At 47.8% G+C, this 27,201-nt stretch overlaps 1 protein-coding gene across 1 annotated transcript in view; it reads left to right on the top strand.

The window, feature by feature from the left end:
- LOC139377019 (protein jagged-1b-like) overlaps nt 1-27,201 on the top strand; it is a 145,361-nt gene that overhangs the window by 89,407 nt on the left and 28,753 nt on the right. Inside the window, exons 14-21 of the mRNA XM_071120089.1 lie at nt 6,106-6,270; nt 7,288-7,401; nt 12,029-12,142; nt 12,924-13,037; nt 13,740-13,856; nt 15,678-15,705; nt 20,670-20,755; nt 22,201-22,314. Of these exons, the coding sequence (XP_070976190.1) occupies nt 6,106-6,270; nt 7,288-7,401; nt 12,029-12,142; nt 12,924-13,037; nt 13,740-13,856; nt 15,678-15,705; nt 20,670-20,755; nt 22,201-22,314 (852 nt within the window). The remainder of the gene's footprint in view (nt 1-6,105; nt 6,271-7,287; nt 7,402-12,028; nt 12,143-12,923; nt 13,038-13,739; nt 13,857-15,677; nt 15,706-20,669; nt 20,756-22,200; nt 22,315-27,201) is intronic.

Here is a 27,201-nt window from a genome sequence, read left to right on the forward strand (position 1 = left end):
TGTAGTACACTACTTCTGACCAGATACATATATATAGATATAGATAGATATAGATATATAGATAGAGATGGATAGATATATATAGATATATTTATGCTTATTTATTTTCCCTTGTGTACTTTAACCATTTGTACATCGTTGCAAAACTGTATATATACGTAATATGACATTTGTAATGTCTTTATTGTTTTGTAACTTCTGTGAGTGTAATGTTTACTGTAAATTGTTATTGTTTATTTCACTTTTGTATATTATCTATCTCACTTGCTTTGGCAATGTTTACACATGTTTCCCATGCCAATAAAGCCCCTTGAATTGAATTGATAGAGATAGAGATAGATATAGATATAGATAGAGATATAGATAGATAGGTTGGTAGATATATAGATAGATAGGTAGGTAGATATATAGATAGATAGGTAGGTAGATATATAGATAGATAGGTAGGTAGATATATAGATAGATAGGTAGGTAGATATATAGATAGATAGGTAGGTAGATATATAGATAGATAGGTAGGTAGATATATAGATAGATAGGTAGGTAGATATATAGATAGATAGGTAGGTAGATATATAGATAGATAGGTAGGTAGATATATAGATAGATAGGTAGGTAGATATATAGATAGATAGGTAGGTAGATATATAGATAGATATAGACTTTTGTCGGGAGCTGAGGTGGGCTGTTCTGCTGGCTTCTCTGCGGGGGTGGCCACCTCTCTAGTGGGGTTGTTCTCTGTCACACGCCACCCCCCTCAACCTCTCCTTTAGCAGTCTGATCCTCTCCTCTAGTGCTCTGTTCCTCTCCTGCTCCATCTCCTGTTGAAGTTGTCTCACCACAGGTCAGAGTGCAGATACAGTTGAAGTCGGAAGTTTACATACACCTTAGCCAAATACAATTAAACTCAGTTTTTCACAATTCCTGACATTTAATCCTAGTAAAAAATCCCCATCTTAGGTCAGTTATGATCACCATTTTATTTTAAGAATGTGAAATGTCAGAATAATAGTAGAGAGAATGATTTATTTCAGCTTTTATTTCTTTCATCACATTCCCAGTGGGTCAGACGTTTACAGACACTCAATTAGTATTTGCTAGCATTGCCTTTAAATTGTTTAACTTGGGTCAAACGTTTCAGGTAGCCTTCCACAAGCTTCCCACAATAAGTTGGGTGAATTTTGTCCCATTCCTCCTGACAGAGCTGGTGTAAATGAGTCAGGTTTGTAGGCCTCCTTGCTCACACACACTTTTTCAGTTCTGCCCACAAATGTCCTAAGGGATTGAGGTCAGGGCTTTGTGATGGCCACTCCAATACCTTGACTTTGTTGTCCTTAAGCCATTTTGCCACAACTTTGGAAGTATGCTTGGGGTCATTGTCCATTTGGAAGACCCATTTTGCGACCAAGCTTTAACTTCCTGACTGATGTCTTGAGATGTTGCTTCAATATATCCACATAATTTTCCCTCCCTCATGATGACATCTATTTTGTGAAATGCACCAGTCCCTTCTGCAGCAAAGCACCCCCACAACATGATGCTGCCACCCCCGTTCTTCACGGTTGGGATGGTGTTCTTCGGCTTGCAAGACTCCACCTTTTTCCTCCAAACATAACAATGGTCATTATGGCCAAACAGTTCTATTTTTGTTTCATCAGACCAGAGGACATTTCTCCAAAAAGTACGATCTTTGTCCCCATGTGCAGTTGCAAACCGTAGTCTGACTTTTTTATGGCAGTTTTGGAGCAGTGGCTTCTTCCTTGCTGAGCGGCCTTTCAGGTAATGTCGATATAGGACTCGTTTTACTGTGGATATAGATACTTTTGTACCTGTTTCCTCCAGCATCTTCACAAGGTCCTTTGCTGTTGTTCTGGGATTGATTTGCACTTTTCACACCAAAGTACGTTCATCTCTAGGAGACAGAACGCGTCTCCTTCCTGAGCGGTATGACGGCTGCGTGGTCCCATGGTGTTTATACCTGTGTACTGTTGTTTGTACAGATGAACATGGTACCTTCTGGCGTTTGGAAATTGCTCCCAAGGATGAACCAGACTTGTGGAGGTCTACAATTTTATTCTGAGGTCTTGGCTGATTTCTTTTGATTTTCCCATGATATCAAGCAAAGAGCCACTGAGTTTGAAGGTAGGCCTTGAAATACATCCACAGGTACACCTCCAATTGACTCAAGTTATATCAATTAGCCTATCAGAAGCTTCTAAAGCCATGACATCATTTTCTGGAATTTTCCAAGGTGTTTAAAGGCACAGTCAACTTAGTGTATGTAAACTTCTGACCCACTGGAATTGTGGTACAGTGAATTATAAGTGAAATAAACTGTCTGTAAACAATTGTTGGAAAAATGACCTGTGTCATGCACAAAGTAGATGTCCTCACCGACTTGCCAAAACTATAGTTTGTTAACAAGACATTTGTGGATCGGTTGAAAAACGAGTTTTAATGACTCCAACCTGAGTGTATGTAAACTTCAACTTTAGGTAAAGGTAAGAGTTTATAGTTTGTTAACAAGGTAAAGGTAAGAGTTTAGATACGTACTCGAGTACAGACAACCTTCCCATTAAAGCACTGGCAGGTGTTGCAGTCCTCATCCCACTTGGCTAAATCAGGGGTGACACGACTGTTCCCTGAGCACGGTCTCCCTGTCACTGGAACACACATACACAAGACTTACATGTAATCTCTACTGACTGTGTGTGTGTTTTGTAAACATTGGTTATAACATGGTTATAACTAATATTGATATCATGGATGGTCAGTCCTGTATAGCCTCATAACATGGTTATAACTATAATGTTGATATCATGGATGGTCAGATCTGTATAGCCTCATAACATGGTTATAACTATAATGTTGATATCATGGATGGTCAGTCCTGTATAACCTCATAACATGGTTATAACTATAATGTTGATATCATGGATGGTCAGTCCTGTATAGCTTCATAACATGGTTATAACTATAATGTTGATATCATGGATGGTCAGTCCTGTATAGCCTCATAACATGGTTATAACTATAATGTTGATATCATGGATGGTCAGTCCTGTATAGCCTCATAACATGGTTATAACTATAATGTTGATATTGTGGATGGTCAGTCCTGTATAGCTTCATAACATGGTTATAACTATAATGTTGATATCATGGATGGTCAGTCCTGTATAGCCTCATAACATGGTTATAACTATAATGTTGATATCGTGGATGGTCAGTCCTGTATAGCCTCATAACATGGTTATAACTATAATGTTGATATCATGGATGGTCAGATCTGTATAGCCTCATAACATGGTTATAACTATAATGTTGATATCATGGATGGTCAGTCCTGTATAGCCTCATAACATGGTTATAACTATAATGTTGATATCATGGATGGTCAGATCTGTATAGCCTCATAACATGGTTATAACTATAATGTTGATATCATGGATGGTCAGTCCTGTATAGCTTCATAACATGGTTATAACTATAATGTTGATATCATGGATGGTCAGTCCTGTATAACCTCATAACATGGTTATAACTATAATGTTGATATCATGGATGGTCAGTCCTGTATAGCTTCATAACATGGTTATAACTATAATGTTGACATCATGGATGGTCAGTCCTGTATAGCCTCATAACATGGTTATAACTATAATGTTTATATCATGGATGGTCAGTCCTGTATAGCCTCATAACATGGTTATAACTATAATGTTGATATCATGGATGGTCAGTCCTGTATAGCTTCATAACATGGTTATAACTATAATGTTGATATCGTGGATGGTCAGTCCTGTATAGTCTCATAACATGGTTATAACTATAATGTTGATATCGTGGATGGTCAGTCCTGTATAGCCTCATAACATGGTTATAACTATAATGTTGATATCATGGATGGTCAGTCCTGTATACCCTCACAACATGGTTATAACTATAATGTTGATATCATGAATGGTCAGTCCTGTATAGCCTCATAACATGGTTATAACTATAATATTGATATCATGGATGGTCAGTCCTGTATAGCCTCATATCATGGTTATAACTATATTGTTGATATCATGGATGGTCAGTCCTGTATAGCCTCATAACATGGTTATAACTATAATGTTGATATCATGGATGGTCAGTCCTGTATAGCCTCATAACATGGTTATAACTATATTGTTGATATAATGGATGGTCGGTCCTGTATAGCCTCATAACATGGTTATAACTATAATGTTGATATCATGGATGGTCAGTCCTGTATAGCCTCATAACATGGTTATAACTATAATGTTGATATCATGGATGGTCAGTCCTGTATAACCTCATAACATGGTTATAACTATAATGTTGATATCATGGATGGTCAGTCCTGTATAGCTTCATAACATGGTTATAACTATAATGTTGATATCATGGATGGTCAGTCCTGTATAGCCTCATAACATGGTTATAACTATAATGTTGATATCATGGATGGTCAGTCCTGTATAACCTCATAACATGGTTATAACTATAATGTTGATATCATGGATGGTCAGTCCTGTATAGCTTCATAACATGGTTATAACTATAATGTTGATATCATGGATGGTCAGTCCTGTATAGCCTCATAACATGGTTATAACTATAATGTTGATATCATGGATGGTCAGTGCTGTATAGCTTCATAACATGGTTATAACTATAATGTTGATATCATGGATGGTTTGTCCTGTATAGCTTCATAACATGGTTATAACTATAATGTTGATATCATGGATGGTCAGTCCTGTATAGCCTCATAACATGGTTATAACTATAATTTTGATATCATGGATGGTCAGTCCTGTATAGCCTCATAACATGGTTGTAGCTATAATGTTGATATCATGGATGGTCAGTCCTGTATAGCTTCATAACATGGTTATAACTATATTGTTGATATCATGGATGGTCAGTCCTTGCATTCATAGCTCTGTTCAGGCCCGTCCCTCAGCATCCATAACTCTGTTCAGGCCCGTCCCTCAGCATTCATAGCTCTGTTCAGGCCCGTCCCTCAGCATTCATAGCTCTGTTCAGACCCGTCCCTCAGCATTCATAGCTCTGTTCAGGCCCGTCCCTCAGCATCCATAACTCTGTTCAAGCCCGTCCCTCAGCATTCATAGCTCTGTTCAGGCCCGTCCCTCAGCATTCATAGATCTGTTCAGGCCCGTCCCTCAGCATTCATAGATCTGTTCAGGCCCGTCCCTCAGCATTCATAGCTCTGTTCAGGCCCGTCCCTCAGCATTCATAGCTCTGTTCAGGCCCGTCCCTCAGCATTCATAGCTCTGTTCAGGCCCGTCCCTCAGCATCCATAGCTCTGTTCAGGCCCGTCCCTCAGCATTCATAGCTCTGTTCAGGCCCGTCCCTCAGCATTCATAGCTCTGTTCAGGCCCGTCCCTCAGCATCCATAGCTCTGTTCAGGCCCGTCCCTCAGCATTCATAGCTCTGTTCAGGCCCGTCCCTCAGCATTCATACCTCTGTTCAGGCCCGTCCCTCAGCATCCATAGCTCTGTTCAGGCCCGTCCCTCAGCATTCATAGCTCTGTTCAGGCCCGTCCCTCAGCATTCATAACTCTGTTCAGGCCCATCCCTCAGCATTCATAGCTCTGTTCAGGCCCGTCCCTCAGCATTCATAGCTCTGTTCAGGCCCGTCCCTCAGCATTCATAGCTCTGTTCAGGCCCGTCCCTCAGCATTCATAGCTCTGTTCAGGCCCGTCCCTCAGCATTCATAGCTCTGTTCAGGCCCGTCCCTCAGCATTTATAGCTCTGTTCAGGTCCGTCCCTCAGCATTCATAGCTCTGTTCAGGCCCGTCCCTCAGCATTCATAGCTCTGTTCAGGCCCGTCCCTCAGCATTCATAACTCTGTTCAGGCCCGTCCCTCAGCATTTATAACTCTGTTCAGGCCCGTCCCTCAGCATTTATAACTCTGTTCAGGCCCGTCCCTCAGCATTCATAGCTCTGTTCAGGCCCGTCCCTCAGCATTCATAGCTCTGTTCAGGCCCGTCCCTCAGCATTCATAACTCTGTTCAGGCCCGTCCCTCAGGGTTTTACCAAATCAGAGGTTGTTTCATCCCCCCCACAGTGATTGACAGCTGCACGGTTGCCGTGGGATCCAACAGTACCCCTGGAGGGGAGCGGTACATCTCCTCCAACGTGTGTGGGCCTCACGGACGCTGTCGGAGCCAGGCTGGAGGACAGTTCAGCTGTGACTGTCAGGAGGGCTTCAGAGGCACATACTGTCACGAGAGTAAGACATGACAAAGAGCATTCATAGAGGGTTCATAGGCCTACATAGACCTGCATAGACCTACATAGACATTACATTGACCTGCATAGACATTACATTGACCTACATAATGTGCTTGACATTTTCTGTATTGACTAACCTTCATGTCTTAAAGTAATGATGGACTGTCGTTTCTCTTTTCTAATTTGAGCTGTTCGTTCCATAATATGGACTTCGTCTTTTACCAAATAGGGCAATGTTCTGTATACCACCTCTACCTTGTCACAACACACTCTTCCTATCCCTTTCCCCTCTCTCCCCCCTCTCTCCCTCTCCCCCCTCTCTCCCCCTCTCTCTCTCCCCCCCTCTCCTTCTCTCCCCCCCTCTCTCCCTCTCTTCCCCCTCTCTCCTTCTCTCCCCCCCTCTCCCCCCCTCTCTCCCCCTCTCTCCCTCTCCCTCTCTCCCTCTTCTCTCCCTTTCCCCCTCTCTCCACCTATCTCTCCCTTTCCCCCCTCCCCCCTCTCTCCCTCTCCCCCTCTCTCTCTCCCCCCTCTCATTCTCTCCTCCCCTCTCTCCCTCTCTCCCCCCTCTCTCCTTCTCTCCCCCTCTCTCCCTCTCCCTCTCTCCCTCTTCTCTCCCTTTCCCCCTCTCTCCACCTCTCTCTCCCTTTCCCCCCCTCCCCCCTCTCTTCCTCTCTCCCTCCCTCTCTCCCCCTCTCTCTCCCTTTCCCCCTCTCTCCACCTATCTCTCCCTTTCCCCCCCTCCCCCCTCTCTTCCTCTCTCCCCCCTCACTCCCTCTCCCCCTCTCTCCCCCCTCTCTCCCTCTCCCCTCTCCCCCCTCTCTCCCTCTCCCCTCTCCCCCCTCTCCTTCTCTCCCCCTCTCTCCCTCTCTCCCCCCCTCTCTCCCCCTCTCTCCCTCTCTCTCTCTCCCTCTTCTCTCCCTTTCCCCCTCTCTCCACCCCTCTCCCTCTCTCCCTCTCTCTCCCCCTCTCCCTCACTCCACCCCTCTCTCTCCCCCCTCTCTCCCTTTCCCCTCAGATATTAATGATTGTGAGAGCAGCCCGTGTGGTACTGGAGGAACCTGTATAGATAAAGTCAGTGTGTACCAGTGCATCTGTGGAGACGGCTGGGAGGGGGACCACTGTGAGATCAGTAAGTGCACTGTTTTTTATGTTTAGAAAAATGTAGACCAGCCCCCTGGCAGGCAGGCAGCACTACCACTAGACCAACCTCCTGGCAGGCAGCATTACCACTAGACCAGCCCCCTGGCAGGCAGCACTATCACTAGACCAGCCCCTTGGCAGGCAGCACTATCACTAGACCAGCCCCTGGCAGGCAGCACTACAACTAGACCAGCCTCCTGGCAGGCAGCACTATCACTAGACCAGCCCCTGGCAGGCAGCACTACCACTAGACCAGCCCCCTGGCAGGCAGCACTATCACTAGACCAGCCCCTGGCAGGCAACACTACCACTAGACCAGCCCCCTGGCAGGCAGCACTATCACTAGACCAGCCCCTGGCAGGCAGCACTACCACTAGACCAGCCCCTTGGCAGGCAGGCAGCACTACCACTAGACCAGCCCCCTGGCAGGCAGGCAGCATTATCACTAGACCAGCCTCCTGGCAGGCAGGCAGCACTACCACTAGACCAGCCCCCTGGCAGGCAGGCAGCATTACCACTAGACCAACCTCCTGGCAGGCAGGCAGCACTACCACTAGACCAACCTCCTGGCAGGCAGGCAGCATTACCACTAGACCAGCCCCCTGGCAGGCAGGCAGCACTACCACTAGACCAACCTCCTGGCAGGCAGCATTACCACTAGACCAGCCCCCTGGCAGGCAGCACTATCACTAGACCAGCCCCTGGCAGGCAGCACTACCACTAGACCAGCCCCTGGCAGGCAGCACTACCACTAGACCAGCCCCCTGGCAGTCAGGCAGCACTACCACTAGACCAGCCCCCTGGCAGGCAGCACTACCACTAGATAAGCCCCCTGGCAGGCAGCACTACCACTAGACCAGCCCCCTGGCAAGCAGCACTACCACTAGACCAGCGCCCTGACAGGCAGGCAGCACTACCACTAGACCAGCCCCCTGGCAGGCAGGCAGCACTACCACTAGACCAGCCCCCTGGCAGGCAGGCAGCACTACCACTAGACCAGCCCCCTGGCAGGCAGGCAGCACTACCACTAGACCAGCCCCCTGGCAGGCAGGCAGCACTACCACTAGACCAGCCCCCTGGCAGGCAGCACAGAAGGTTTGCTGTGTCTGTCAGCGTAGTGTCCAGAGCTTGGAGGCGCTACCAGGAGACAGGCCAGTACATCAGGAGACGTGGAGGAGGCCGTAGGAGGGCAACAACCCAGCAGCAGGACCGCTACCTCCGACTTTGTGCAAGGAGGAGCAGGAGGAGCACTGCCAGAGCCCTGCAAAATGACCTCCAGCAGGCCACAAATGTGCATGTGTCTGCTCAAACGGTCAGAAACAGACTCCATGAGGGTGGTATGAGGGCCCGACGTCCACAGGTGGGGGTTGTGCTTTACAGCCCAACACCGTGCAGGACGTTTGGCATTTGCCAGAGAACACCAAGATTGGCAAATTCGCCACTGGCGCCCTGTGCTCTTCACAGATGAAAGCAGGTTCACACTGAGACAGACGTGCCAGTCTGGAGACGCCGTGGAGAACGTTCTGCTGCCTGCAACATCCTCCAGCATGACTGGTTTGGCGGTGGGTCAGTCATGGTGTGGGTTGGCATTTCTTTGGTGGGCCGCACAGCCCTCCATGTGCTCGCCAGAGGTAGCCTGACTGCCATTAGGTACCAAGATGAGATCCTCAGACCCCTTGTGAGACCATATGCTGGTGTGGTTGGCCCTGGGTTCCTCCTAATGCAAGACAATGCTAGACCTCATGTGGCTGGAGTGTGTCAGCAGTTCCTGCAAGAGGAAGGCATTGATGCTATGGACTGGCCCGCCCGTTCCCCAGACCTGAATCCAATTGAGCACATCTGGGACATCATCCACCAACGCCACGTTGCACCACAGACTGTCCAGGAGTTGGCGGATGCTTTAGTCCAGGTCTGGGAGGAGATCCCTCAGGAGACCATCCGCCACCTCATCAGGAGCATGCCCAGGCATTGTAGGGAGGTCAATCGGGCATGTGGAGGCCACACACACTACTGAGCCTCATTCGTAGAGCAGGGTTTGACAACTGGAGGCCCACGGTGCATACGTAGAGCAGGGTTTCCCAACTCGAGGCCCACGGTGCATACGTAGAGCAGGGTTTCCCAACTCGAGGCCCACGGTGCATAGGTAGAGCAGGGTTTCCAAACTGAAGGCCCACGGTGCATACATAGAGCAGGGTTTCGCAGCTGGAGGCCCACGGTGCATACATAGAGCAGGGTTTCCCAACTGGAGGCCCACGGTGCATACGTAGAGCAGGGTTTCCCAGCTGGAGGCCCACGGTGCATACATAGAGCAGGGTTTCACAACTGGAGGCCCACAGTGCATACGTAGAGCAGGGTTTCACAACTGGAGGCCCACGGTGCATACGTAGAGCAGGGTTTCCCAGCTGGAGGCCCACGGTGCATACATAGAGCAGGGTTTCCCAGCTGGAGGCCCACTGTGCATACGTAGAACAGGGTTTCCCAGCTGGCGGCCGGGTGATTTTCCTTCTGTTGTTGGACATGAAAGACGTTAACTTCTTGACGCTACCCTTCCCGTAAATGGGATCATTTTCGTCAGCAACCGCTGAATAGCATAGCGGTCAAATAATATTACTACAAAATATTCATATTCATGAAATCACAAGTGCAATATTGCAAAACACAGCTTAGCCTTTTGTTAATCCACCTGTCGTCTCAGATTTTGAAATTATGCTTTACAGCGAAAGCAATCCAAGCATTTGTGTAAGTTTATCGATAGCAGAGCATAACATTATGTACACTAAGCATTAAGTAGCTAGGTCACGAAAATCAGAAAAGCAATCAAATTAATCGTTTACCTTTGATGATCTTCGCATGTTTTCACTCACGAGACTGACACAACAAATGTTCCTTTTGTTCCATAAAGATAATTTTTATACCCAAAATACTGACATTTGTTTGTCGCGTTATGTTCAGAAATCCACAGGAAAGAGCGGTCATGACAACGCAGACGTATATTCCAAATAATATCCTTAATGTCTACAGAAATATGTCAAACGTTTTTTATAATCAATACTCAGGTTGTTTTTAAAATATGTATTCGATAATATATCAACCGAGTGTGTAGCTTTTTCAATAGTACCGGGAGGAACAATGGCCGCTTTACTCTATAGCGCAAAACTCACCCTGAGAGCCCCCACCTATCCACTTACACAATGTGATCTTTCACGCTCATTTTTCAAAATAAAAGCCTAAAACTATGTCTAAAGACTGTTGACACCTTAGGGAAGCCATAGAAAAAGGAATTTGGTTGATATCCCTTTAAATGGAAGATAGGCATGCATAGGAACAGAGAGGTTTCAAAATAAGAGGCACTTCCTGATTGGATTTTCCTCAGGCTTTCGCCTGTAATATCAGTTCTGTTATACTCACAGACAATATTTTTACAGTTTTGGAAACTTTAGAGTGTTTTCTATCCTAATCTGATTATATGCATATTCTAGTTTCTGGGGCTGAGAAATAGGCAGTTTCAAATGGGTACGTTTTTTAGCCAAATACTAAAATACTGTCCCCTACACGCAAAAGGTTAAAACAGCAGTAAATTAGCTGCAAGTGATACATTGTTAATCTGTTCCCGCCATAATAGAGAGATCGTATACACATTTAAGCCAGGTTTGAAATGTTATGTTTTAGTCAAATATTATATCTGTTTGGGATTCTTGCAGTCAATTTGCAGTCTAGTATTTATTTAAAATGATGTTCTGGCTCCCTCCTCCCCCATCAGCTCCAGATAATATTGGCCTGTGGCTGAATCTAGTTAATGATCCCTGATGTGGAGCTGGTTTGACTCTGCCTGTCCTCTCTCTCGCTCTCCTCCTCCCCCCTCCTGCCCCTCTCCCCCCTCCTCTCTCCTCCTGCCCCTCTCCTCCTCCCCCTCTCCCTCTCCTTCTCCTCCTTTCCCTCTCCTCCTCCCTCCCCTCTCTCCTTCTCCTCTTTTCCCTCTCCTCCCCCCTCCCCCTCTCCCTCTCCTCCCCCCTCCTCTCCCTCTCCTCTCCCTATCCTCCTCCCCCCTCTTCTCCCTCTCCGTCTCCTCCCCCCCATCCTCTCCCTCTCCTCCTCCCCATCCTCTCCATCTCCTCCTCCCCCATCCTCTCCCTCTCCTCCTCCCCCTCTCCATCTCCTTCTCTCCCTCTCCCTCTCCTCCTCCCCCCTCTCCATCTCCTCCTCTCTGTCTCCTCCTCCCTCCTCTCCCTCTCCTCCTCCCTCATCTCCTCCTCCCCCTCTCCTCCTTTCCATCTCATCCTCCCCCCTCCTCTCCCTCTCCTCCTCCTCCCCCTCCCTCCTCTCCCTCTCCTCCTCCCCCCTCCTCCTCCCCCCTCCTCTCCCTCTCCTCCTCCCCCTCTCCTCCTCCCCCCTCCTCTCCCTCTCCTCCTCCCCCTCTCCTCCTCCCCCTCCTCTCCCTCTCCTCCTCCCCCTCTCCTCCTCCCTCCTCCTCCCCCCTCTCCCTCTCCTCCTCCTCTCCCTCTCCCCCTCCTCTCCTCCTCTCCCTCTCCCCCTCCTCCCCCCTCCTCTCCCTCTCCTCCTCCCTCCTCTCCCTCTCCTCCTCCCCCCTCTCCCCCTCCTCTCCTCCTCTCCTCCAGATATAGATGACTGCAGCACTAGTCCATGTCATAACGGAGGAACATGTCGAGACCTGGTGACTGATTTCTTCTGTGAGTGTATGAACGGCTGGAAGGGGAAGACCTGCCACTCCCGTAAGAACACAGTCTCTCTCCTCCCATTCTTTCTGTTCTACAATCACCCATGTCTATTTTTTATTTCACCTTTATTTAACCAGGTAGGCCAGTTGAGAACAAGTTTTCATTTACAACTGTGACTTGGCCAAGATAAAGCATAGCAGTGAGACACAAACAAAAACACAGAGTTACACATAACCAAACATACAGTCAATAACACAATAACACAACAACACAGAGTTACACACAAACAAACGTACAGTCAATAACACAATAACACAACAACACAGAGTTACACACAAACAAACGTACAGTCAATAACACAATAACACAACAACACAGAGTTACACAAACAAACGTACAGTCAATAACACAATAACACAACAACACAGAGTTACACATAAACAAACATACAGTCAATAACACAATAACACAACAACACAGAGTTACACATAAACAAACGTACAGTCAATAACACAATAACACAACAACACAGAGTTACACATAAACAAACGTACAGTCAATAACACAATAGAAAAAATCTATATACAGTGCGTGCAAATGGAGTAAGGAGGTAAGGCATTAAATAGGCCAATAGTTGTGAAGTAATTACAATATAGCAAATTAACACGGGAGTGATAGATGATGATGTGTAAGTAGAGATACTGGGGTGCAGAAGAGCAGAAACACAAAACGTGCTGATGGGTGGAGGTATTCACCCAGGTGTGTGTGTGTGTACTGTATATGTGTGTGTGTGTGTGTTATGAAAGCTTGGTTTTAATCATGTGTGTGTCTCCAGGTGAGAGCCAGTGTGACGAGGTTACCTGTAACAACGGAGGGACATGTCATGATGAGGGAGACACCTTCCAGTGCAAGTGTTCCCCTGGATGGGAGGGGGCTACCTGTAATATAGGTGAGTTAGTCTGGATGGGAGGGGCTACCTGTAATATAGGTGAGTTAGTCTGGGTGGGAGGGAGGGGGCTACCTGTAATATAGGTGAGTTAGTCTGGATGGGAGGGGCTACCTGTAATATAGGTGAGTTAGTCTGGGTGGGAGGGGGCTACCTGTAATATAGGTGAGTTAGTCTGGGTGGGAGGGAGGGGGCTACCTGTAATATAGGTGAGTTAGTCTGGGTGGGAGGGAGGGGGCTACCTGTAATATAGGTGAGTTAGTCTGGGTGGGAGGGAGGGGGCTACCTGTAATATAGGTGAGTTTGTCTGGGTGGGAGGGCGGGAGGGAGGGGCTTCCTGTAATATAGGTGAGTTAGTCTGGGTGGGAGGGGCTACCTGTATTATAGGTGAGTTAGTCTGGGTGGGAGGGAGGGAGGGAGGGGCTTCCTGTAATATAGGTGAGTTAGTCTGGGTGGGAGGGAGGGGCTGCCTGTAATATAGGTGAGTTAGTCTGGGAGGGAGGGGCTACCTGTAATATAGCTGTCCCCTCCTCCCTCCCCTGGCTCTAGACCAATAGGCACTAACCAGGCTGTTAGGATTTTATTTCAACTCATCTAATAGGACACACTTGCTTTCGCTTCTTTGTTGCACAATGTTTTTAAATGTTTAGCTGAATTTGACCCAGATGAACTAATGCTACTGACCCACCTCTCATCCTCCTCTAGCTAAGAACAGCAGCTGTCTTCCTAACCCCTGTCTGTACGGGGGAACCTGTGTGACCAGCGGAGACTCCTTCACCTGCGTCTGCAAGGAGGGCTGGGAGGGAGACACCTGTAAACAGAGTGGGTATACAACACAGGTCTTCTGTCCTACCTGTTCTATCACTCCCTGTGTTCCCTGCTTAGAGGAAGATGGCCTTGAGAATGGGGGAGGGGTGGGGCTTATGGTTGGGGATGGGGGAGGACGGATGGTTGTGGATGGGGGAGGGTGGGGGGCCTTATGGTTGGGGAGGGGGGAGGACGGGGTCTTATGGTTGGGAGGACGTGGCCTTATGGTTGGGGAGGGGGGGGGGGGGGCCTTATGGTTGTGGATGGGGGAGGGTGGGGGGCCTTATTGTTGTGGATGAGGGAGGGGGGGCCTTATTGTTGTGGATGAGGGAGGGGGGGCCTTATGGTTGTGGATGAGGGAGGGGGGGCCTTATGGTTGTGGATGGGGGAGGGTGGGGGGCCTTATTGTTGTGGATGAGGGAGGGGGGGCCTTATTGTTGTGGATGAGGGAGGGGGGGCCTTATTGTTGTGGATGAGTTAGGGGGGGCCTTAACTCTCACATTTTGAAATAAATGTACACGTTATTCTATCATTTAATCCAAACTGTTGGTCATCAACGGGCGTAATCGTCGTCTGCGTGGCCACGTCGCTCAAATACAACTTGGTTCTATTTATTACACTTGATCGCGCTGCAAGTCCCGTCTCTCTCATCTCCTCATTGGTTTTTAGGAGCATATACCCACATGGGTGATTGAAAGATGAACTGTCCACACTCCAGTCCAGTTGGTGGTTGTAATGCACCTTAAAGTTGGTTGCCAACCACCATATAGGAGCAGGGTTCTGGATGGGGGAGGAGCAGGGTTCTGGATGGGGGAGGAGCAAGGTTCTGGATGGGGGAGGAGCAGGGTTCTGGATGGGGGAGGAGCAGGGTTCTGGATGGGGGAAGAGCAGGGTCCTGGATGGGGGAGGAGCAGGGTTCTGAATGGGGGGAGGCAGGATTCTGGATGGGGGAGGAGCAGGGTTCTGGATGGGGGAGGAGCAGGGTTCTGGATGGGGGACGAGCAGGGTCCTGGATGGGGGAGGAGCAGGGTTCTGAATGGGGGGAGGCAGGATTCTGGATGGGGGAGGAGCAGGGTTCTGGATGGGGGAGGAGCAGGGTTCTGGATGGGGGAGGAGCAGGGTTCTGGATGGGGGAGGAGCAGGGTTCTGGATGGGGGAGGGGCAGGGTTCTGGATGGGGGAGGAGCAGGGTTCTGGATGGGGGAGGAGCAGGGTTCTGGATGGGGGAGGAGCAGGGTTCTGGATCGGGGAGGAGTAGGGTTCTGGATAGGGGAGGATAGGGGCGTGGGTGTATGGGGGTAGTGGCGGGGGTGTATGGGGGTAGGGGGCAGGGGTGTATGGGGATAGGGGCGTGGGTGTATGGGGATAGGGGCGTGGGTGTATGGGGATCGGGGCGTGGGTGTATGGGGATGGGGGGGGGTGTATGGGGATTGGGGCGGGGGTGTATGGGGGTAGGGGCGGGGGTGTATGGGGGTAGGGGTGGATAGGGGCGTGGGTGTATGGGGTGTGAGCAGGGGTGTGGGGGTATAAGCGGGGGGTGTGGGCCCTGCTCCTTGTTAGCAGGGCAAGAGGCCACGGTGTTTACACGGTAGAGTTAATAACCCAGGCCGTGTGGCGCTAAACACGACAAGACAGCACGCTAACACAACCTCTGGACACTCATGTCTCTCTCTGTCTGTCTGTCTCTCTGTCGCTGTCTCCCTCTCTCTCTCACTCTGTCTCTGTCTCTCTCTCTCTCTGTCTCTCTCTATCTCTGTCTCTCTCTCTCTCTCTGTCTCTCTCTCTCTCTCCCCCTCTCCACATGCGTGTGAAAATAACTCCTCTCTCTTTTTTCCAGATACCAACGACTGTAATCCCCACCCATGGTAAGTGGAACACATTTCCTATTGAGTCAGACAAGACAGATCAGAACAAGGTGTTCCTCTACTTTGCACCGTACCAAATATTTAAACATTTTCTATAACCTGCCAGATGGGTGGGTTCTGGCCCAGAATATTATTTCAAATGATGCCGAATAGTATTTGAACCCAGGTTTATTCTGCAGTCTGTACTGAAGTTTCTCACATGCAGGTTCTCTCTCTGTCTGTCTCTCTCTCTGCGTCTGTCTCTCTCTCTGTCTGACCAGAACATTTGAGTTCTGCATCCAAGATGGCACCCTATTCCCTTTACAGACTATAATGGTTAGGAAGGACACAGACTATAATGGTTAGGAAGGAGGACACAGACTATAATGGTTAGGAAGGAGGACACAGACTATAATGGTTAGGAAGGAGGACACAGACTATAATGGTTAGGAAGGGCACAGACTATAATGGTTAGGAAGGAGGACACAGACTAGAATGGTTAGGAAGGACAGACTATAATGGTTAGGAAGGAGGACACAGACTATAATGGTTAGGAAGGAGGACACAGACTATAATGGTTAGGAAGGAGGACACAGACTATAATGATTAGGAGGGAGGACACAGACTATAATGATTAGGAGGGAGGACACAGACTATAATGGTTAGGAAGGAGGACACAGACTATAATGGTTAGAAAGGAGGACACAGACTCTAATGGTTAGGAAGGAGGACACAGACTATAATGGTTAGGAAGGAGGACACAGACTATAATGGTTAGGAAGGAGGACACAGACTATAATGGTTAGGAAGGAGGACACAGACTATAATGGTTAGGAAGGACACAGACTATAATGGTTAGGAAGGACACAGGCTATAATGGTTAGGAAGGACGCAGACTATAATGGTTAGGAAGGAGGACACAGACTATAATGGTTAGGAAGGAGGACACAGACTATAATGGTTAGGAAGGACACAGACTATAATGGTTAGGAAGGACACAGGCTATAATAGCTAGGAAGGAGGACACAGACTATAATGGTTAGGAAGTAGGACACAGACTATAATGGTTAGGAAGGAGGACACAGACTATAAGGGTTAGGAAGGACACATACTATAATGGTTAGGAAGGAGGACACAGACTATAATGGTTAGGAAGGAGGACACAGACTATAGTGGTTAGGAAGGACACAGACTATAATGGTTAGGAAGGACACAGACTATAGTGGTTAGGAAGGACACAGACTATAATGGTTAGGAAGGAGGACACATACTATAATGGTTAGGAAGGAGGACACATACTATAATGGTTAGGAAGGAGGACACATACTATAATGGTTAGGAAGGACACAGACTATAATGGTTAGGAAGGAGGACACAGACTATGATGGTTAGGAAGGAGTACACAAACTATAGTGGTTAGGAAGGACGCAGACTATAATGGTTAGGAAGGAGGACACGGACTATAATGGTTAGGAAGGAGGACACAGACTATAATGGTTAGGGAGGAGAGACTATAATGGTTAGGAAGGAGGACAGACTATAATGGTTAGGAAGGAGGACACAGACTATAATGGTTAGGAAGGAGGACACAGACTATAATGGTTAGGAAGGAGGACACAGACTAAAATGGTTAGGAAGGACACAGACTCTAATGGTTAGGAAGGACACAGACTATAATGGTTAGGAAGGAGGACACAGACTATAGTGGTTAGGAAGGACACAGACTATAGTGGTTAGGAAGGAGGACACAGACTATAATGGTTAGGAAGGACACAGACTATGATGGTTAAGAAGGACACAGACTATAAGGGTTAGGAAAGACACAGACTATAGTGGTTAGGAGGGAGGACACAGACTATAATGGTTAGGAAGGACACAGACTATAATGGTTAGGAAGGACACAGACTATAATGGTTAGGAAGGAGGACACAGACTATAGTGGTTAGGAAGGAGGACAGACTATAGTGGTTAGGAAGGACACAGACTATAATGGTTAAGAAAGAGGACACAGACTATAATGGTTAGGAAGGTGGACACAGACTATAGTGGTTAGGAAGGAGGACACAGACTATAGTGGTTAGGAAGGAGGACACAGACAATCCTCGTTAGGAAGGACACAGACTATAATGGTTAGGAAGGAGGACACATACTATAATGGTTAGGAAGGAGGACACAGACTATAATGGTTAGGAAGAAGGACACAGACTATAATGGTTAGGAAGGACACAGACTATAATGGTTAGGAAGGAGGACACAGACTATAATGGTTAGGAAGGAGGACACAGACTATAATGGTTAGGAAGGAGGACACAGACTATAATGGTTAGGAAGGACACAGACTATAATGGTTAGGAAGGACACAGACTATAATGGTTAGGAAGGACACAGACTATAGTGGTTAGGAAGGACACAGACTATAATGGTTAGGAAGGACACAGACTATAATGGTTAGGAAGGACACAGACTATAATGGTTAGGAAGGACACAGACTATAATGGTTAGGAAGGACACAGACTATAATGGTTAGGAAGGACACAGACTATAATGGTTAGGAAGGAGGACACATACTATAATGGTTAGGAAGGAGGACACAGACTATAATGGTTAGGAAGGACACAGACTATAATGGTTAGGAAGGAGGACACAGACTATAGTGGTTAGGAAGGAGGACACAGACTATAATGGTTAGGAAGGACACAGACTATAATGGTTAGGAAGGAGGACACGGACTATAATGGTTAGGAAGGAGGACACATACTATAATGGTTAGGAAGGAGGACACATACTATAATGGTTAGGAAGGAGGACACGAACTATAATGGTTAGGAAGGAGGACACATACTATAATGGTTATTGTATGTTGTTTGATGGAAGGGGATTTCCACGAAATGATTCATCATGTCAAAAATGGTATTACTAGTTATGGTATACTAGTTATGGTAGTACTGGTTATGGTAGTACTGGTTATGGTATTACTGGTTATGGTATTACTAGTTATGGTATACTAGTTATGGTAGTACTGGTTATGGTAGTACTAGTTATGGTAGTACTGGTTATGGTAGTACTGGTTATGGTATTACTGGTTATGGTAGTACTGGTTATGGTATTACTAGTTATGGTAGTACTGGTTATGGTAGTACTGGTTATGGTATTACTGGTTATGGTAGTACTGGTTATGGTATTACTGGTTATGGTATTACTGGTTATGGTAGTACTGGTTATGGTATTACTAGTTATGGTAGTACTGGCTATGGTATTACTGGTTATGGTAGTACTGGTTATGGTATTACTGGTTATGGTATTACTAGTTATGGTAGTACTGGCTATGGTAGTACTGGTTATGGTATTACTGGTTATGGTAGTACTAGTTATGGTAGTACTGGCTATGGTAGTACTGGCTATGGTAGTACTGGTTACTGTATTACTAGTTATGGTAGTACTGGTTATGGTAGTACTGATTATGGTATTACTGGTTATGGTATTACTAGTTATGGTAGTACTGGCTATGGTAGTACTGGTTATGGTATTACTGGTTATGGTAGTACTGGTTATGGTAGTACTAGTTATGGTAGTACTGGCTATGGTAGTACTGGTTATGGTATTACTGGTTATGGTATTACTAGTTATGGTAGTACTGGCTATGGTAGTACTGGTTATGGTATTACTGGTTATGGTAGTACTGGTTATGGTATTACTAGTTATGGTAGTACTGGTTATGGTAGTACTGGTTATGGTATTACTGGTTATGGTATTACTAGTTATGGTAGTACTGGTTATGGTATTACTGGTTATGGTAGTACTGGTTGTGGTAGTACTTGTTATGGTATTACTGGTTATGGTAGTACTGGCTATGGTAGTACTGGTTATGGTATTACTAGTTATGGTAGTACTGGTTATGGTAGTACTGGTTATGGTAGTACTGGTTATTCTAGTACTAGTTATGGTAGTACTCGTTATTGTCGTACTGGTTATGGTAGTACTGGTTATGGTAGTACTAGTTATTGTAGTACTAGTTATTGTAGTACTAGTTATGGTAGTACTGGTTATGGTAGTACTAGTTATTGTAGTACTTGTTATGATAGTACTGGTTATGGTAGTACTAGTCATGTTGGATATAGATATCCCCCTGCCCTTCCTAGTTTGATCTATGTCCCAAATTGCAGCCTATTCCCTACATAGTACAATTCTTTAGACCAGGGCCCATAGGGCTCTATGTAGAGGATAAGGGTGTCATTTGGGACGTAGTCTGAGAGACTTCAGTTTGACCAAGATGTTTTGATGTTGTTCTGAGACTGAACTTCTCTCTCTCCGTCTCTCTCCCTCCTCTCCTCTCACCCCTCCTATCGCACTTCTCCTTTCTCCTTTCTCACCCCTCGTCTCCTCTCCCCCTCCTCTCCTCTCCCCCTCCTCCCCTCTCACCCCTCCTCTCCTCACCACTCCTCTCCTCTCCCCCTCCTATCGCACTTCTCTTTTCTCACCCCTCCTCCCCTCCCACCCCTTCTCTCCTCTCCTCCCTTCTCCCCTCTCCTCCCCACTCACCCCTTCTCTCCTCTAACCCTTCCTCTCCTCTCACCCCTCCTCTCCCCCTCCTCTCCTCTCCCCCTCCTATCTCACTTCTCTTTTCTCACCCCTCCTCCCCTCTCACCCCTCCTCCCCTCTCACCCCTCCTCTCCTCTCCTCCCTCCTCCCCTCTCACCCCTTCTCTCCTCCCTCCTTTCCTCTCACCCTCCTCTCCTCTCCTCCCTTCTCTCCTCTCCTCCCTTCTCTCCTCTCCCCTCTCACCCCTCCTCCCCTCTCACCCCTCCTCTCCTCTCCTCCCTCCTCCCCTCTCACCCCTTCTCTCCTCTCCTCCCTCCTCTCCTCCCTCATCCCCTCTCACCCCTCCTCTCCTCCCTCCTCCCCTCTCACCCCTCCTCTCCTCTCCCCCTTCTCTCCTCCCTTCTCTCCTCCCTCCTCTCCTCTCCTCTTCCTCTCCTCCTCTCCAGTTATAACAGTGGGACCTGTGTGGATGGTGATAACTGGTATCGATGTGAGTGCACTCCAGGGTTCGCTGGGCCAGACTGCAGGATCAGTACGTATTAACATGGACTCTCCCTCCTCACCCACCCACTCTGGCTGAGCCGTAAGTTAGTGACTGGGTCTGGGCTGGGGCCGAGGAGAAGGGACAGTCACTCTTTTGGGCGCTGGGTCACAAACAGCCACACTGCTGGTGATTAAACGGCCAGATCTCTCTCTGCCGGTGATTACACGGCCAGGTCTCCCTCTGCCGGGTCTCTCTCTGCCGGTGATTACACGGCCAGGTCTCCCTCTGCCGGGTCTCTCTCTGCCGGTGATTAAACGGCCAGATCTCTCTCTGCCGGTGATTAAACGGCCAGGTCTCCCTCTGCCGGTGATTAAATGGCCAGGTCTCCCTCTGCCGGTGATTAAACGGCCAGGTCTCCCTCTGCCGGTGATTAAACGGCCAGGTCTCCCTCTGCCGGTGATTAAACGGCCAGGTCTCCCTCTGCCGGTGATTAAACGGCCAGGTCTCCCTCTGCCGGGTCTCCCTCTGCCGGTGATTAAACGGTCAGGTTTCTCTCTGCCGGTGATTAAACGGCCAGGTTTCTCTCTGCCGGGTCTCCCTCTGCCGGTGATTAAACGGCCAGGTTTCTCCTCTGCCGGTGATTAAACTCTGGCGCTCTGACCTGCTCTGAGGATCTGGGGCGCTCTGAGGATCTGGGGCGCTCTGGGGCGCTCTGAGGCGCTCTGAGTCTCTGGGGCGCTCTGAGGATCTGGGGCGCTCTGAGGTTCTGGGGCGCTCTGAGGCGCTCTGAGGCTCTGGGGTGCTCTGAGGATCTGGGGCGCTCTGAGGCTCTGGGGCGCTCTGAGGATCTGGGGCGCTCTGATGCTCTGAGGTGCTCTGGGGTGCTCGGAGGCTCTGGGGCGCTCTGAGGCTCTGGGGCGCTCTGAGGCTCTGGGGACGCTCTGAGGATCTGGGGCGCTCTGGGGCGCTCTGAGGCTCTGGGGCGCTCTGAGGATCTGGTGCGCTCTGAGGCTCTGGGGCGCTCTGAGGCTCTGGGGCGCTCTGAGGCTCTGGGGCGGTCTGAGGCTCTGCAGCACCGGCCTGAGGCGTCACTACAGTCCCTGGTTCGAATCCAACCTGTATCACATCCTGCCGTGAATGGGAATCCCATAGGGCGACGCACAATTGGCACAGCGTCTTCCAGGTTTAGCCGGGGTAGGCCGTCGTTGTGAAATAAGAATTTGTTCTTAACTGACATGCCTAGCTAAATAAAGGTTAAATAAACGTGTTGCAGAGACTGTGAGAATTTGATGATCAGTCCAAAAAATCTAAATTCAAAAGAGTATCGTTAAAGGCTTAATGTCAAACGTAATTGGATCGTTCCTGACTGCTATAATGTGTGTGTGTGTGTGTGTGTGTGTGTGTGTGTGTGTGTGTGTGTGTGTGTGTGTGTGTGTGTGTGTGTGTGTGTGTGTGTGTGTGTGTGTGTGTGTGTGTGTGTGTGTGTGTGTCAGATATCAACGAATGCCAGTCCTCGCCGTGTGTGTTTGGTGCTACCTGTGTTGATGAAATCAACGGCTTCCACTGCCTGTGTCCCCAAGACCGATCAGGACCACGTTGTCAGGACGGTAAGGATCTCTGAAAACACGAGCTCACGATCTCTATGTCATAGGATCTCTGAAAACACGAGCTCACGATCTCTCTATGTCATGGGATCTCTGAAAACACAGGCTCACGATCTCTCTGTCATAGGATCTCTGAAAACACGAGCTCACGATCTCTATGTCATAGGATCTCTGAGAACACGAGCTCACGATCTCTCTGTCATAGGATCTCTGAAAACACGATCTCACGATCTCTCTGTCATAGGATCTCTGAAAACACGAGCTCACGATCTCTATGTCATAGGATCTCTGAAAACACGAGCTCACGATCTCTCTGTCATAGGATCTCTGAAATCACGAGCTCACGATCTCTATGTCATAGGATCTCTGAAATCACGATCTCACGATCTCTCTGTCATAGGATCTCTGAAAACACGTGCTCACGATCTCTCTGTCATAGGATCTCTGAAAACACGAGCTCACGATCTCTCTGTCATAGGATCTCTGAAAACACGAGCTCACGATCTCTCTGTCATAGGATCTCTGAAAACACGAGCTCACGATCTCTCTGTCATAGTGAGCTCGTGTTTTCAGAGATCCTATCTCTCTGTCATAGGATCTCTGAAAACACGAGCTCACGATCTCTATGTCATAGGATCTCTGAAATCACGATCTCACGATCTCTCTGTCATAGGATCTCTGAAAACACGATCTCACGATCTCTCTGTCATAGGATCTCTGAAAACACGAGCTCACGATCTCTCTGTAATAGGATCTCTGAAAACACGAGCTCACGATCTCTCTGTCATAGGATCTCTGAAAACACAAGCTCACGATCTCTCTGTCATAGGATCTCTGAAAACACGAGATCACGATCTCTATGTCATGGGATCTCTGAAAACACGATCTCTCTGTCATAGGATCTCTGAAAACACAGGCTCACGATCTCTCTGTCATAGGATCTCTGAAAACACAGGCTCACGATCTCTCTGTCATAGGATCTCTGAAAACACAGGCTCACGATCTCTCTGTCACAGGATCTCTGAGAACACAGGCTCACGATCTCTCTGTCATAGGATCTCTGAGAACACAGGCTCACGATCTCTCTCTGTCATATGATCTCTGAAAACACGAGCTCACGATCTCTCTGTCATGGGATCTCTGAAAACACGAGCTCATGATCTCTCTATGTCATAGGATCTCTGAAAACACGAGCTCATGATCTCTCTATGTCATAGGATCTCTGAAAACACAGGCTCACGATCTCTCTGTCATAGGATCTCTGAAAACACGAGATCACGATCTCTCTGTCATAGGATCTCTGAAAACACGAGATCACGATCTCTCTGTCATATGATCTCTGAAAACACGAGATCACGATCTCTCTGTCATAGGATCTCTGAAAACACGAGCTCACGATCTCTCTGTCATAGGATCTCTGAAAACACGAGATCACGATCTCTATGTCATAGGATCTCTGAAAACACAGGCTCACGATCTCTCTGTCATAGGATCTCTGAGAACACAGGCTCACGATCTCTCTGTCATAGGATCTCTGAAAACACGAGCTCACGATCTCTCTGTCATAGGATCTCTGAAAACACGAGATCACGATCTCTCTGTCATAGGATCTCTGAAAACACGAGATCACGATCTCTCTGTCATAGGATCTCTGAAAACACGAGATCACGATCTCTCTGTCATAGGATCTCTGAAAACACGAGATCACGATCTCTCTGTCATAGGATCTCTGAAAACACGAGCTCACGATCTCTATGTCATAGGATCTCTGAAAACACGAGCTCACGATCTCTATGTCATGGGATCTCTGAAAACACGAGCTCATGATCTCTCTATGTCATGGGATCTCTGAAAACACAGGCTCACGATCTCTCTATGTCATAGGATCTCTGAAAACACGAGCTCACGATCTCTCTATGTCATGGGATCTCTGAAAACACAGGCTCACGATCTCTCTCTGTCATAGGATCTCTGAAAACACGAGCTCATGATCTCTCTATGTCATGGGATCTCTGAAAACACAGGCTCACGATCTCTCTATGTCATGGGATCTCTGAAAACACGAGCTCATGATGTCTCTATGTCATAGGATCTCTGAAAACACAGGCTCACGATCTCTCTGTCATAGGATCTCTGAAAACACGAGCTCACGATCTCTATGTCATGGGATCTCTGAAAACACGATCTCTCTCTGTCATAGGATCTCTGAGAACACAGGCTCACGATCTCTCTGTCATAGGATCTCTGAGAACACAGGCTCACGATCTCTCTCTGTCATATGATCTCTGAAAACACGAGCTCACGATCTCTCTGTCATGGGATCTCTGAAAACACGAGCTCATGATCTCTCTATGTCATAGGATCTCTGAAAACACGAGCTCATGATCTCTCTATGTCATATGATCTCTGAAAACACGAGATCACGATCTCTCTGTCATAGGATCTCTGAAAACACGAGCTCACGATCTCTCTGTCATATGATCTCTGAAAACACGATCTCTCTGTCATATGATCTCTGAAAACACGATCTCTCTGTCATATGATCTCTGAAAACACGATCTCTCTGTCATATGATCTCTGAAAACACGATCTCTCTGTCATATGATCTCTGAAAACACGATCTCTCTGTCATATGATCTCTGAAAACACGATCTCTCTGTCATATGATCTCTGAAAACACGATCTCTCTGTCATATGATCTCTGAAAACACGATCTCTCTGTCATATGATCTCTGAAAACACGATCTCTCTCTGTCATATGATCTCTGAAAACACGATCTCTCTGTCATATGATCTCTGAAAACACGATCTCTCTGTCATATGATCTCTGAAAACACGATCTCTCTGTCATATGATCTCTGAAAACACGATCTCTCTGTCATATGATCTCTGAAAACACGATCTCTCTGTCATATGATCTCTGAAAACACGATCTCTCTGTCATATGATCTCTGAAAACACGATCTCTCTCTGTCATATGATCTCTGAAAACACGATCTCTCTGTCATATGATCTCTGAAAACACGATCTCTCTGTCATATGATCTCTGAAAACACGATCTCTCTGTCATATGATCTCTGAAAACACGATCTCTCTGTCATTGTAAATTATTTTAATATTTTTTTATTTCTCACCAACAACAAAGAAAATCACTTTTGCTCTACTCTCTTGACCAATCAGAATGCTCCAAAATGCCACAACAGCAGACTGATATTTGGCTAACCGTAGGATAGGCTAACAGCAGACGGTGTACTGTTGTTTTCAGGGTGCTATTCTGGTACCTTTTGGCTAACCGTAGGCTAACAGCAGACGGTGTACTGTTGTTTTCAGGGTGCTATTCCGGTACCTTTTGGCTAACCGTAGGCTAACAGCAGACGGTGTACTGTTGTTTTCAGGGTGCTATTATGGTACCTTTTGGCTAACCGTAGGCTAACAGCAGACGGTGTACCGTTGTTTTCAGGGTGCTATTCCGGTACCTTTTGGCTAACCGTAGGCTAGGCTAACAGCAGACGGTGTACCGTTGTTTTAAGGGTGCTATTCTGGTACCTTTTGGCTAACCGTAGGCTAACAGCAGACGGTGTACCGTTGTTTTCAGGGTGCTATTCCGGTACCTTTTGGCTAACCGTAGGCTAGGCTAACAGCAGACGGTGTACCGTTGTTTTAAGGGTGCTATTCTGGTACCTTTTGGCTAACCGTAGGCTAGGCACAGTTGTTTTCAGGGTGCTATTCTGGTACCTTTTGGCTAACCGTAGTCTAGGCTAACAGCAGACAGTGAAAGAGAAGTCTGATGTTTGCCATCATTATTCTGTAGAACTGATTCTGTTTCCAAACGGTGGGTTTTGCATTGATCTGTGTCTTGTCTTGTTCTCCATTGGTGCCTGTTTTATAATGGCTATTTGAAGTTTGGAAAATAGTGTTGTCAGGGCTCAGCGGAGGGATAAATGCACTATGATAGTAAAATGCCTTTTCATGTAAAACACAACCCATAGCCAGGCCTGGAGGAAGGAGTTACACAACCCATAGCCAGGTGGCAGGAGGTACACAACCCATAGCCAGGCCTGGAGGAAGGAGGTACACAACCCATAGCCAGGTGGCAGGAGGTACACAACCCATAGCCAGGCCTGGAGGAAGGAGGTACACAACCCAAAGCCAGGTGGCAGGAGGTACACAACCCATAGCCAGGTGGTACACAACCCATAGCCAGGCCTGGAGGAAGGAGGTACACAACCCATAGCCAGGCCTGGAGGAAGGAGGTACACAACCCATAGCCAGGTGGCAGGAGTAACACAACCCATAGCCAGGCCTGGTGACAGGAGGTACACAACCCATAGCCAGGAGGTACACAACCCATAGCCAGGCCTGGAGGCAGGAGGTACACAACCCATAGCCAGGTGGCAGGAGTAACACAACCCATAGCCAGGCCTGGTGACAGGAGGTACACAACCCATAGCCAGGAGGTACACAACCCATAGCCAGGCCTGGAGGCAGGAGAAACACAACCCATAGCCAGGCCTGGAGGCAGGAGAAACACAACCCATAGCCAGGTGGCAGGAGGTACACAACCCATAGCCAGGAGGCAGGAGGTACACAACCCATAGCCAGGAGGCAGGAGGTACACAACCCAAAACCAGGCCTGGAGGCAGGAGTAACACAACCCATAGCCAGGTGACAGGAGTAACACAACCCATATCCAGGCCTGGAGGCAGGAGTAACACAACCTATAGCCAGGTGACAGGAGTAACACAACCCATAGCCAGGCCTGGAGGCAGGAGTAACACAACCCATAGCCAGGAGGTACACAACCCATAGCCAGGTGGCAGGAGTAACACAACCCATAGCCAGGCCTGGTGACAGGAGTAACACAACCCATAGCCAGGAGGTACACAACCC

Source organism: Oncorhynchus clarkii, chromosome 20 (genome assembly GCF_045791955.1).
Source record: "Oncorhynchus clarkii lewisi isolate Uvic-CL-2024 chromosome 20, UVic_Ocla_1.0, whole genome shotgun sequence".
Classification (NCBI taxonomy): domain Eukaryota; kingdom Metazoa; phylum Chordata; class Actinopteri; order Salmoniformes; family Salmonidae; genus Oncorhynchus; species Oncorhynchus clarkii.